We start from the raw sequence: 14,078 nt of genomic DNA on the forward strand, positions 1-14,078 counted from the left end.
CTCTGAAAGAGTGTAAATAAAAGTGAATATACATTTTAAGTAAAATATTTCATTTGGACGTTTTAAAAGATTGGTAAGATCCTCTGAATAGGCTGCATCCTGAAAAAAGACCCTTAGTGTTCCTTGGAGAATTTCTAAATCACTGACATAGAGGTAGGCCGTGACAAGCTGAGGTTGTGAGTTTGGTGTTGAGAGGGTTTGTTCACAGACCAAATCAGTGATGTTTCCTTAATTTGAGAAGCAGCATTTACTGTTGTTATAGGTCATTAACATGATTTTGTCATTTCTTTGTAAGAAGACTTTAAGAAAATAAGTGACATTTTTAGGTGGTTTGTATTAACTTTGATTTGCTTGATTAAAGATTTGTTCTCCTGCCATAAATGTCTAAAAATGTTGACCTTGGTTTTATTCTGGATCTCGTGGCTAGGTATTAACAATACTTAAGCTAGTGACTGCTGCGTTAAATACCTCGATTTGAAATGGGTGCTTGCCTTTCATTTGGTACCCCACTCCCCTGCTTTTTCTTCTTCTCCCCTGCTTTTCTTCTCCCTGTGTGGGGACCACTAGAGTTTTCAGAACATAGACTGACCTGTTGCACAGGGAATGTGCAAGCTGCTTGTGCAGGATAAGAGTTTGCTGTGTGGTGGTTCCCACATTTGGCTGATGATCAGAGCTACCTGGGAACTTTTTCAAAGTATGGCGTCCTCCTAGTCTCTTGAATGAGAATTATTGGGGATGGGGCCTTTGAATCTGTAGGTGATTATGGTGCGGCTGAGCCACAGCTGGAGTTTGAAGACCTCTGTCTGTATGTGTACAGCAGGAGTGAGGCCCACCTGTGGGCATTCCATTCTGATGTCTATGGTTTTAGACCAAGGAAGCCCCTCAGTCTGTTGATCAGATTACATTTTCTGCCATTCTCTTCCTCAGATTTCAGGGATTAATTAAAAGCCCCAGGAAATGACTCTAGAAGTTCTCCACCTTGGTCCCTTTTAGAGTGGTCCTAGGGTAGAACTGATTTTTAGGGACATGCCTATGTGTTCTCAGGCTTTCGAGCCAAACTGGATATGGTGAGTGGTTCTTCCTTACCGCTTTTGTAATGATCTCCTGGGAAGCATAGACTTATTTTGTTTTTGATAAATCACTTTATGAAAATTTAACCAAAGCTTATTCTTGCCAACATTTTGCAGTTGGTTGGTTAATAATGTTCTCTACATAACTGGCTTATAAGAATGGAGGAAAAGTGTGGTTCTTGTGAAATTTCCCTTTCTTATTTGTTATGGACTCTTGGAACTTCTGTTTCTTGGAAGAAAGTTTTTATTTTGTCCCACTGACTGTGAGCATCATGAAAGACAAATATTGTATTGACTGTCTTTGTGTGCAGGGCATAGATTGTGTGGGGTATATAAAGCATAGTCTCTGCTATGTGAAGACTTAAGAATATGGTTGGGGAGTTTAATGTGGAAAAAATGGGTTCGGTACTGATTTGTACAGTGGACCCTTGACGTATTTCAATGGAGGAGTTTAGAAATATTGAGTCACCCAATTGGTGTCTATTTTTTATGCCTTACGCCATTTACACCAATGCTTGGTTTAGATACCACAAGATATGAGAGGAAAGCCTTCCACAGATAATGTCCAGATAATAAAATAGCCCATATTGGTTTTCTGGAAATAAAACATACCAGCTTTTGGAGGGTTGGGAAATGATCTTTCCACTTCCATGGCCTGCTTATTGACTTGAGGTTCAGTTTGGCACAGCCGCTGGGAGTGATCTCCCTAATAACTCTTGGGGATGGAGCTGATTTAACGCCCAAAGAGATGGTATCTTCAGCCTATGTCTGTACGTACGGGCTGTAGGTATGCAGCTGAGTATTGGCATAGAAGCTTCCTTGCAGTGCAGAGCTGGAGAAGAGCAAAAAACTTGGGCACTTGATTGTTTTGCGGCCGAAGCTCTCCTGAGCAGAAGTGGTGGCATGTTTATGCCACTCTGCTTAATTGCGGTTCAGTCCTAAGTGGGGTCAGCCTCTAGTACTGGAACAGTTCCAAGGCACCACTAGTGTCCTGGCCTGTAAATTTAATTCCCTACAGTGCCCTGAGCTAGCAGCTATCTGAAGTTGATGAAATAAAATATTCTTACTAAGCTGGCAGGGAGAATTAATTACTCTTACCTAAAATGGGAAATTAGAGAAAGAATCTAAGTCCTGGTGTTCTTAGAAAATGTTAAATTTGATTCTTTGCAAATTTGATGTTTTCTTAAATATGGAGTCCTGGTGGCATGGTGGTTAAGAGCTTGGCTGCTACTCAAAAGGTTGGTGGTTCGAATCCACCAGCTGCTCCTTGAAAACCCTGTGGGGCAGTTGTACTCTATCCCCATAGGGTTGCTATGAGTCAGAATCAACTTCATGGCAACGGGTTTTTTTTTTTTTAGTATATGTATATATACACACAGTATATTTTTATGAATCAAAAATGTAAAAAAATGGTACAGTGAAAAGCCTACTTTATTCCCCTACTCCCAGCTGCCCATCCCCCCCCACAAATAAATATGAACCACTTTTTATTAGTCTTTTCTATATCATTCTTGCAGATACAAACAAATATGAATATGTCATTTTACTCCCACTACTTTTACACAGATGATAGCACATTGTATACACTGTTGTGTGCTCCTTGGAGAGATTCCCTATATTGCTTGAAGAGAGGAGCAAAATCAGTTTAATAAAGGTGTGGTGATTACTTTTCTAGAAAATGCTGCTTGGCCTGATGGGGAAAGAGATTTACTTGGAGTTGATTGAGTATCAAAGCTAGTAGTACAGTTTGTTTTTTTTTAATTGTGCTTTAAGTGAAAGTTTACAATTCAAGTTAGTCTCTCATACAAAAATGTATACATACATTGTTACGTGACCTTAACTGCTCTCCCTGTACTGTGACAGCACACTCCTTCTTTCCACCCCTGATTTCCCATGTCCATTCAACCAGCTCCTGACCCTCCTGCCTTCTCATTTCACCTCCGGACAGGAGCTGCCCATTTAGTCTCATGTATCTACTTAAGCTAACAAGTACACTCTTCACGAGTATCATTTTTATGTTCCATAGTCCAGTCTAATCTTTGTCTGAAGAGCTGGCCTCGGGAATGGTTTTAGTTCTAGGTTGACAGAGTCCGGGGGCCATGCCTTCTGGGGATCCTCCAGTCTCAGACCATTAAGTCTGGTCTTTTTACTAGAATTTGAGTACTGCACCATACTTTTCTCCTGCTCCATCAGGGACTCTCTGTTGTGTTCCTTGTCAGGGCGGTCATTGGTGGTAGCTGGGTACCATCTAGTTCTTCTGGTCTCAGGCTGATGCAGTTTCTGATTTATGTGGCCCTTTCTGTCACTTGGGCTAATACTTTCTTTGTGACTTTGGTGTTCTTCATTCTCCTTTACTCCAGGTGAGTTGGGACCAATTGATGCATCTTAGATGGCCGCTTGCTAGCTTTTAAGACCCCGGACTCCACTCACCAAAGTAGGATGTAGAACATTTTCTTTAAAAACTTTGTTATGCTAGTTGACCTAGCTGTCCCCTGAAAGCATGGTCCCCAGATCCCTGCCCCTGCTACTCTATCCCTCAAAGTGTTCGATTGTACCAGGAAACTTCTTAACTTTGGTTTAGTCCATTTGTGCTGGCTTCCCCTGTAGTGCATGCTGTCCTTCCCTTCACCTAAGATAATTCTTGTCTACTATCTACTTAGTGAATAACCTCTCCCTCCCTCCTCACCCTCGTAACCATCAAAGAATGTTTTCTTTTGTGTTTAAACCTTTTCTTGAGTTCTTGTAATAGTGGTCTTACACAATATTTATTCTTCTGTGACTGACTAAATTCACTCAGCATAATGCCCTCCAGGTTCCTCCATGTTATAAGATGTTTACACAAATTCACTGTTGTTCTTTATCGTTGCGTAGTATTCCAGTGTGTGAATACACCGTAATTTGTTTATCCATTCGTCTGTTGATGGGCATCTAGGTTGTTTCCATCTTCTTGTTATTGTAAACAGTGCTGCAGTGAACATGGGTGTGCATATATGTATTCGTGTGACGGCTCTTATTTCTCTAGGATATATTCCAAGGAGCGAGATTGCTGGATTGTATGGTACTTCTATTTCTAGCTTAAAGCTACTAGTATAGTTTCTGACAAGATTTTATGGTGATCTTAATGAACCTTGATGCATAAATGATGCCCTCCCTCATAGAAACTGAAATTGTAGAGCTCCCAGTGGGTGGGTCTTTGGATTGTCAATAATGAAGTTTTTCATTTTTATGTCAGTTTGGCCTGTGATCATTTTCTGTACCCCTATCTTTTTTGTAACATCTCACTCCACCACCACCATTCTTTCTGTGTTTTCTTTAGTTCCCATCAACTATTGCCTGTGAGATGTTCTTTTTTTTCCAGCCTGGACTTGGTTTGGGGAGGGGTGAGGTAGATTTTTAGAAAGTCTCTTGCCGTTTTCAGATGTTGTAAGCTCTCATTTTCCTCATGTTTCTTTCTCAAGCAGCCTCTCTTGCTACTGTCTTACCACATCAGCCGGTGAAGTTCTTCAGAGCTCTGCTATCCACTCAGAACTCAGTTCTCTAAGTGTACTGTGGTGCTGCAGTGGGGTTAGTTTGTTGGATGTACTGTAAGAATATGAGGACAGTTAGACAACTTAGACTTCATTCATCTCCATAATAATGCAACTGTGGATGTAAAATTGTGGAGCATTTGAACAGCCTGTTTTTAAAAAGATCGGAGTTGGCTTAAATATTTTTCTCCTTTGGGGTTCCTTTTTTTTTTTTTTCCTCTTCTCTCCCAAACATTGAAGTCTTAGGCCTTCATCTTTAATCTTTGTCCTCATTTGTCTAAGATCAGGTAGTAAAAAAATGATAGGGTTTTTTTTTTTTTTTTTAATGACTTAAGTACTAAGTAAGTTGACAGAGAATGGCCCACATTTGGGATGACAAGATGCAATGAGAGACTAAATTAACTTTTATGTTTTCTGTAATCTGTTCCAGCAACTCTACCAGATCCTGACAGACTTTGATATCCGGTTTTATATGTATGAACTACTTAAAGTAAGTGGCATTCATAAACAGTGAATTTTTTCAGGCCTGTTCATGAAAGGAGAAATTTTTGAGAGAACAGAGAACCAAAGCCAAATATTTCTTGATACCCCAAGAATTTAATGAGGCCCTTTATAGTGCTATAGAGGCCTCTAGCATGGAGTCTTTATATAGAAACTTTCCAGAGAAAGATGACCAAGTCAGGGGCTACCGGGAACATCATACCAGAGATTAGAACCTGTCTCTTCATAGCTCTTGTTGGCACTTGGGTTTTCTTTTTGCTGCTTAATTAATGCTTACTATTAGTTAGTTTTCACTCTGTTAAAAATCACCCCAAACGCATGGAGTCTTTATATAGAAACTTTCCAGAGAAAGATGACCAAGTCAGGGGGTACCAGGAACATCATACCAGAGATTAGAACCTGCCTCTTCATAGCTCTTGTTGGCACTTGGGTTTTCTTTTTGCTGCTTAATTAATGCTTACTGTTAGTTAGTTTTCACTCTGTTAAAAATCACCCCAAACTTAATTACATTTTTTAAATGATTATTTCTCACAATTCTGTGGGTTAGTTGGGTGGTTCTTTTTGGCCTGAGTTGATTCGACTGGGGCAGGATGGTTCAGGATGGCCTCATACACATGTCTGGGGTCTCAGTTGAGATAGCAGAGCCTCTTTCCACTGGTCCCTCATCCTCCAGGAGGCTAGTCTTAGGCTTCTTCCCATGGTGGCCTCAGTTACCCATAGCAATAGAAGGGCAAACCTCAGTGCATAAGCACTTTTTAAAGCTTCTGCTTGTGTCATGTGTGCTAATACCCGATTGGCCAGAGCAGGTCATGTGGTCGAGCCTAGACTCAAAGGGCAGAGAAATAGACTCCACCTCATGATGGAAAGAACAGCAAAGTCACATTGTAGAGAGACTTGCATACAGGGATGGCAGGCTTTGTGGCCATCTTTTTTTTTTTGCTGTCTCTCAGAATCTCCTTGTATGATACTAGCTACCCTGTGCCCCTCTAGCCCTGGCTAGTTAACCCTGATATGCAGGGAGAAGTGATAGATGGACCTTGTAGGGGACTTACTAATCTCAAGCACTATGAAATTTTGAAGCATTACTGATAGATGGAGGAATGGTCTTTTTTAGTCTGCCTGGGGTCACTGTGTGTCAAAATCAACTCAGTGGCACCTAACAGCAACAACAGGTAAACACTTAGCTAAAGAATTCCAAAAAGCTTTGTAAAAGGGAAGAGACCAGTAATTCCTGAGCTTTTAGAGTTATGGATCACTAAGGATCCGATGAAAGCTGTGAACTTTCAAAAAATGGATGTATAGACAGTACGAAGTTTTGTGTGAGATTTTTGGGGGGTTGTGGATCTCAGGTTAAGAACCTCTGAAATAAGATAAAGATGACTAAGGTATTGGCATTATTGAAGAAAATTAAAGATGGATTTGTGGTGGAATTGTGAACAGTTGCTTGAACAAAACACCGGGTTGAGTTAAGGCAGAACTTTATGAAATGGGGGCTTTTGAGGAACTAGCTCTGAAGTGAGTGTGTTTTCTTACAAGCACGTGCACAACCCACTTGTCATTAGAGAGAGCCAAAGCGGTGGGTTTAAGGGTTCACTCTTCTGTCTAGTGGGTCTTCTTTTTGTCAGTAAGAATAGAAGGACAAAGATAGAGGCTGATTTGTTCTACCTTTCTTCATGTCCTCTACCACCTAGAATTGCAGGGCTCATTGTAGAAGAGGTTTGCAGTGCCATGGTCCTGAGAACTGCCAGCCTAGCATCTTCCTTGGAGGTTCTCCCCAGAGAATCCATGCATTCCCTCCGTGAGAACTGCAGTTCAAAATTCCCAATTGATTCTTTTTAAGTAGGGTGTTGAGTTTTTTAGCTAGCACCAAAGGAAAAGATTTATAACCTAGCACAATTGTCCTTCGATCAAATAAAGACATCCCAACAGTACAGATCTTCACAGGCTAATCATTCATATGCACTTGGTGTCTGATGTCCTTTCGGCTTTCTAGAGGTAGCCGCTGGGCAGTAAGGGCGTACTTCTTTCTGCTAATGAAGTATAGACTCCCAGGTGAAATTTGGAAAAACATCTTTCATGCTTAATGGTCAGAAGCCATACCAGATTTTAAAACTGAAATAATTCCCCAAGGAATTGAAAAACTTGTCAGTAGCTGCAGGAGGAGGCTGACTAGTAAACTTGGCAAAAGAATTAATTACCTTATTGTATTTGTTCAGCCTTTGCTTTCAGCAGGTATTTTTCACATCCCAGGTATTGTGATCCTAATTAGTTTATTCCTTTGGGCGAAGAAGGGCTAGGCAAAATAACAGAATCAACCCTTGGTAGATTTTTCTACTTGAAATGGGGGTGGGGAAGAGGAAATACTTGACTTCATCTAAACCATGGGAGATACTGAGGCTGAGGGCTGCACACTGATTACTCAGTGACTCACTGAGGGTTTGCGGCAGAGTCTGGTCTCCTGATGTGGAGAAGTCTGCCCTCGGGGGCTGGTTTTATAAGGCACCGTCACAGAGCCACTTTGGAATCTTGCTACAACTATTGTAAAACAAAACAAAGAAAAAACAATGAATTGGAACTTACATAAGCAGACTGAACCAATCTTAAGTGTAGTGTTTTGGATTTTACATATGTGAAACCTTCATCCAGATCTACACAGAAGTGCACTGTCCACCAGAGTATCTACCACCCACAAGTAGCCTATGAAATTAAGGAAAATAAAAAATGCACTTCCGTTGTCACACTAGCCACATTTCAAGTGCTCAATGGCCTCATGTGGCTAGTAGCTACCATAATAGGTGATGCAAATATAGACTATTTCTGTCATTATAGAGAGTTCTATTGGACAGGGCTGGTAGAGAATATTATGAACACCCCAGATGACTTTCTTGTGCCCCTTCTCTTTAGTACCCTTTCTCTGAATGTAATAGTCTGGCCTCTATCCCCGTAGTTTAGTTTTGCCTCTTCTTGACGTTTATACAAATGGCATCATAGATTGTATACTCTTTGTGTCTGGGGAAGAAATTCAATGTAGACCAGGGGAGCTTATTCCTGGAATGTTGATCCTAGGAATCATTCTCTAACTTACGTATTCCCTCCCACGGAGAAGATGCCTAGTATAACGCCCTTACTGGTCTGATTCAGTGGTTCTTAACTGGGTCAAATTTGCCCCCAGGGGACATGTGGCAATGTCTGGATGCATTATTCATTGTCCCAACTGGATAAGTGCTGTTAGCATCTGTTGAATAGAGGCCAGGGATTCTGCTAGACATCCTACAGTGTACAGGATAGCTCCCCACAGCAAAGAATTATCCAGCCCCAAATGTCAGCAGTGCCAAGATTGAGAATCTCTAATCTTGTCCTATGGAAAACTTCACTAAAGGGTACTCGGTAGGTACCATATGTAGGTACCATATGATTATGGGTTGCTGTCATTCATAAGGAGCCCTGATAGTGCAGTGGTTAAAGCGCTTGGCTGCAGACCGAAAGGTTGGTGGTTCGAACCCACCAGCTGCTCTGAGGGAAAAAGATGTAGCAGATTGCTTCCGTACAGATGACACCTTTGGAAACCCTGTGGGGCAGTTCTGCTCTGTCCTGTGGGGTTGCTGTGAGTCGGAATCGACTCAGTGACAATGAGTTTGGTTTGGGGTACATTTAAAAATCTTATCTGCATATCAGCTATCATATTAGGAAGCAGTTTTCTCCCGTGGAGAGAATCATAATTCTTGAAGGCCCACTGGCTCAGAGATTGTATTTAAGGAAAATACTAATGAATATTAGTATTTATTAGAATATTAGGATGCTTGTTAGTCTAGAAAACCTACATGGGATGTTTGTCTAAAAAACAAGCCATGTTGAGAGATATATTTGGGTGTCATTCTTCATGTCCACTTGGATTTTACATGTCCTTTGGACCACTGTTAAGAGGGGACTCCAGTGAGGTTCCCAAATCTGGTTTTAAACACATCAGATTAAGCCAACAAATCAATGTATGATTTTTAACTCCAGGTGGCTGACAAATTGCTCCTAGCTACAAGTAGGAGAGGAGTACCTAAAGAAGTATGTCATCCCCTTTTCTTCATCATAGCCCTTGACGTTCCCCGCATAGCCCTCTTTCTCTGCGCTGCCAGCTGTCATGTGCACAGAGAGCAAGGGGTACCTTCTGAAGCATATTTTTTTCTCCTTCATGACAGACAGTAAGCTGCCCCTTGGGAGACTGTATTCAAGTCAAGGTGTCACAAACAGAAATAACGAGAGTATGCTTGCATTGAGTGGTGGTAGAGGGTTTACTTACTTTTCTCTGTGCTTTCTTACCTAATAGGCTCTGGATTACTGCCACAGCAAGGGAATCATGCACAGAGATGTGAAACCTCACAATGTCATGATAGATCACCAACAGAAAAAGGTACCATTGCAGCCAGGCAGCAACAAGCCTTTCATTAGAAGGCTTAGAGCAGACCAGAATGCTCTCCAGTACCTACGTGGTTTTTGTAGACCTGTGCGCTGTTGTCTTTGGAGGACTTGTGTTACTCTTATTTTGCCAGTATCCAAATGCTGGTTTCTACTTTGCGTAAGCATAGTACGCGAGGAAAGTAGACGCTTGACCCTAACTGTAGTCACTTGTTTATTTTGGTCATGGTTTTCTGAAGGGCCTTAAGAAAGAAACTACAGCTGATGGTTTCTGCTTCATTTCTTAATGACCTTCAGACCAATCTGCCTGGCCTTAAAAGTACACTTGGGTCCCTCCTATTTTCAATATCCGACTCTGATTGTCCCTGATTGGTGAGTAAATGAATCAACTAGTATTAGATTACTGAAAAACTAGGGAGAGTAGTGCTTCAATTTTGGAGTGAGACACATGTCCCCAACCCTTTCAGTTATGCTTAGAGCTTATAGTGAAAATCATTCACTATGGGAGAACGTGTTGCACATGTAAGAGATATGGAGGCAGAAAAAAAGACTGCGCTGTCTTGACTGGACAGAATGATAAGCCAGGCTTTTTTTTTTTTTTTTTCCTTAAATGGATAATAAGATTCTGAGTGTTCTGCTTTGGAAACGACCCCTTATACAGTTGCTAAAAGTAATTTTTTAGCCAGTGCACCTGCTAGCATTTTTAATATGGCCGAATAATTGTGATCTAATGTGATATAGCTTTGTTCTAAGGCACAGGCATCTGGAAACACTCCTTTCATGTATGTTATTTCTGTTGTATTTGTAGCTGCGACTGATAGATTGGGGCCTGGCTGAGTTCTATCATCCTGCTCAGGAGTACAATGTCCGTGTAGCCTCACGGTACTTCAAGGGACCCGAGCTCCTTGTGGACTATCAGGTAAAATGGTTAGCGAAGCTGCTCTGGGTTCTTTTTATACTTCTTTGGGGCTTTTCTTGGTTTACTGTTTATTTAGTCAGTTTAGATACATTCAAAACCCAGTCTTTATTCCATCCCAAGATGCTAATTTCAGATTTTTCTTAGCTGCCTTTTTTTTTGTTTTGGCTATGAGTTAGAAAATATCTGCAAAGGTCAAATGAAGACTAAATTTAGATAAGAAAAAGGAGTTTCTAACACCCTTGACTGACTGTGCTTATTCCCTCAGATGTATGATTATAGCTTGGACATGTGGAGTTTGGGCTGTATGTTAGCGAGCATGATCTTTCGAAAGGAGCCCTTCTTCCACGGACAGGACAACTATGACCAGGTGAGCAAACACCATCTAGCTCTCACTATTTTGGGGTGCAGGTCAAGAAAATAGTATGTTTAGATAGGCATACTGTCCTTGAGCTCCTAAATATCACTCATTGTCTGCATATACACTTTTTTACAAGGTAAAGTGTTTCACAAATTTTGATGGTAGTTACCAGGCCCCCAAAGATATAGAGAGATAATGCTAATGCTGTCTGTGCCCAGCGTACAAAGTGAGGGTATGACGAAGTCTAATGAAACAGATTCTAGTCAGAGATTGTGATGCCCCTGTAATCATCAGCTTCTACAATATTATTGTCATAAGTTGTGCTGTCATTCTAAAAGCAGCTTGGAAATTTGGATTCTTGTGAACTTTGTGTCTTTGGGTCTGCTTGCCCGCCCTGGCCTCTGGTCTGCATCTGGTCCGTGGGAATGTAGTGCTGAGGTGACCTTCTGATTCTCTGGTCCAGCGCCTCACAGGCTGGCGGTCAGTTCTGTGCTCAGTGATTTGGTCCGTTTGTTTTGTGTTTCAGCTTGTTCGCATTGCCAAGGTTCTGGGTACAGATGAGCTGTATGGGTATCTGAAGAAGTATCACATAGACCTTGATCCACACTTCAACGATATCCTGGGACAGTAAGTAAGAGAGAGGGAAAGAAAGAGGGCTTTAACTTATGCTTTTCACAAGTGGAAAGGTTAGCCAAAATCACTTCCTCAAAATCTTTCCCCTTGCTAATCAGATAAGAATTGAAATAGACTTCTTTCTCTTGTGGATTTTTTAAACTTACTTTGAGATACTTAGACATTGTTTCCATGTGTCTTCTAATCATTTTACTTCTCCGAGGGGTAACCTGTTTATCAGTAGAAAATGGAAAACAATAAAATCGTGATGTTAACTCAGAAAAAAAGCCTTCTGGTGCAGCACATGCCTATTTTAATGGCAAATTCAGAAAGCTGTGATTCTGCTTTGAAGAAGAGATTGTATCGTTTCTTACTGTGCCGTGTAATGGGTGTTCTATAAGGTAGCAGATTTTAAAGCATATTGCGTTTTTGGGTACTGTGCAGTGGTGCTAAAAAGTAACTGTTGACAGTTTTCAAACAGTATTTTATGGAACCTTTGGGTTTCTGAGGATAGCTCTTTTCAGTACATCTAGTGACCAGTAAAAATTACTGAGTCACCTCCAAGCCTCACCCAGAATTGACTAAAAGCTTGGGGCTAATCTGGAAAGATTCCACAATTTCTAAATCAGATGTTAGACTTTTTAATTAATTCTATTTGTCAGTCACAGAATATTGTTTTGTTTCAGGATCCTGTGATTGTAACTGTAAGAGTGAGATTTAGTCCCTACCTCAGTGAGCTTGTAATCAGTGCAATATTCTGGGATTTTGTTGGCTGTAGCCCACATAGATAAGGATTCTTGCTGACTTTAGTCTTAGAATACTAATGCTTCCCTTTTCTCCTCAGACACTCACGGAAACGCTGGGAAAACTTTATCCATAGTGAGAACAGACACCTTGTCAGCCCGGAGGCCCTCGATCTTCTGGACAAACTTCTGCGATATGACCATCAACAGAGACTGACTGCCAAAGAGGCCATGGAGCACCCGTACTTCTGTGAGTCTCCAGCAGCTGTTTTCAGAGGGCACAGTTTATTAAAGAGAAAAAAATCTTCTGTCCTTTATTGTTGAGGCCAGTTGAGAATTCTAGGTATTTAGACTGGACCATCCTTAGAATTTGGCCTCATTATTTACAGACTATTGGGACAAGTTTGAAGATCAGTTGCCTAGTCCTCAAAGGTGTTTGCTTATCTACCCCACTGAACCCCCCTGGGTCCTGTCTTTGACCACCCCTGTGGCCCTGGGTGAAGCAATCACAAGCATCTAATATTTGCTGTCCAGTATATACATTTGTGTGGAAACCTAATCAAAGATTATTTCTCACCTCCAAAAAACAAGTAATTAGTTTAAAAGTAATAAGGTAGCCATAATATGCTAATTCTAAAGAAGGAAAGAAATAGATAAAAGGAATATGAGAATAGAAAGCACATAGGGAAAGACCTCACTAAAGTCCTAACTGACTTACTGTCTTATGTCTCACCCAGAAGTGTGTGTGCATGTTCCGTCTGTGTGGCTGCTGATTGTTCTGCATGCAGGTAATGCTTGCCACTGATACAGTATGTTTCAAATAAGCTTTACTCTTTTCAGCAAAGTGAGATGATGTAGTCCAGTCAGTGAGGAAAGTGGAGAATAAGGAAGGTTAAGTGACTTGTCTCCATTTAGTCTCTGAATCAAGATGAAAACTTTTAACCCTTAACGTTTTTGTCTGTTGCTTGACCACTGTGCAGTCTTTGCTTCTCCTTTTTTCCTCTGGAGATTAACTAAATTCCTGCCTGAACAATTCATCACTAATGGTCTTGAACTTCTTGGTCCATTTGTTATTGGTCTTAGTTGTCATCGAGTCGGCTCTGACTCATGGTGACCTTGTGTATAACAACACAACATTGCCTGGTCCTTCATCATCCTCACAGTTGTTGGTATGTTTCAGTCCATTGTTGGAGCTGTTAGGTCATTTCATCTCATGGAGTGTTTCCCTTGTTTTCGATGAGCCTTTCTTTACCCATAAGCATATGTAAACAGTAGATTTAAGAGGTTTTTTTACCCTTCAGTCTTGTTAGACCTCAGCCAAGTGCAACTCAGATGTCTAATTTCTGGCACAGAAAGCTATTTTTTACCCTTTGCTTTAGAATGAATTAAGAACACTAATGTTTCTAATGTGTAATTCATGATCTGTCTTAATTTTCTGTGTATACGTCATCCTTCTCGTTCTTCAGCAAAAAGATTTTTTAAATTCTGTTGCTTTAAGTTGATAGGTCTTAACAACTTAGAAAAGGAGGTTGAAAATAATTGCACAACTCGAAGAATGTAATCAATGTCACTAAGGTGTACGTGCAGAGACTGCAAAAAAAAATTGATAGGTCTTCTAGTGGCTCTCTTTATTATTCACTCTTTCCTCTAGAGTGCTTATTACTGCACATGCCAAATTAGGGCTTGAATTTGATGTTGATATTCAAAGAAAATAACATAAGAAAATTGGTGGAGATTTTGAACAGTGGGAGATTAGTGTTTCTGGGCCTCTCTTTTCCATGGGTCTCAGCAGTTGAATTTGTGCTCTCAGGAAGTTTAAGAGTTGATTGCAAAAACAATCCCCCTGGTCATTTTTCAGTGTCTAGTTTTTACCTAACGTTTATTCTGTGACAAGGATTTCTGTCCCCCCCCCGCAGTACTGTCCCTGGTTTTTCTGGCAGT

At 40.8% G+C, this 14,078-nt stretch overlaps 1 protein-coding gene across 2 annotated transcripts in view; it reads left to right on the top strand.

Annotated features, from left to right (window-relative positions):
* Positions 1-14,078, top strand: part of CSNK2A2 (casein kinase 2 alpha 2) — a 39,500-nt gene that overhangs the window by 18,997 nt on the left and 6,425 nt on the right. The window contains exons 5-10 of one of the 2 annotated variants that reach the window (XM_004371537.2): positions 5,028-5,087; positions 9,417-9,500; positions 10,314-10,424; positions 10,690-10,791; positions 11,309-11,409; positions 12,239-12,387. In XM_004371537.2, coding sequence (XP_004371594.1) covers positions 5,028-5,087; positions 9,417-9,500; positions 10,314-10,424; positions 10,690-10,791; positions 11,309-11,409; positions 12,239-12,387 — 607 coding nt within the window. The remainder of the gene's footprint in view (positions 1-5,027; positions 5,088-9,416; positions 9,501-10,313; positions 10,425-10,689; positions 10,792-11,308; positions 11,410-12,238; positions 12,388-14,078) is intronic. The other variant, XM_023726870.1, reaches the window with a different exon arrangement.

This window comes from Trichechus manatus, unplaced genomic scaffold (genome assembly GCF_000243295.1).
Source record: "Trichechus manatus latirostris isolate Lorelei unplaced genomic scaffold, TriManLat1.0 scaffold00014, whole genome shotgun sequence".
Lineage (NCBI taxonomy): Eukaryota > Metazoa > Chordata > Mammalia > Sirenia > Trichechidae > Trichechus > Trichechus manatus.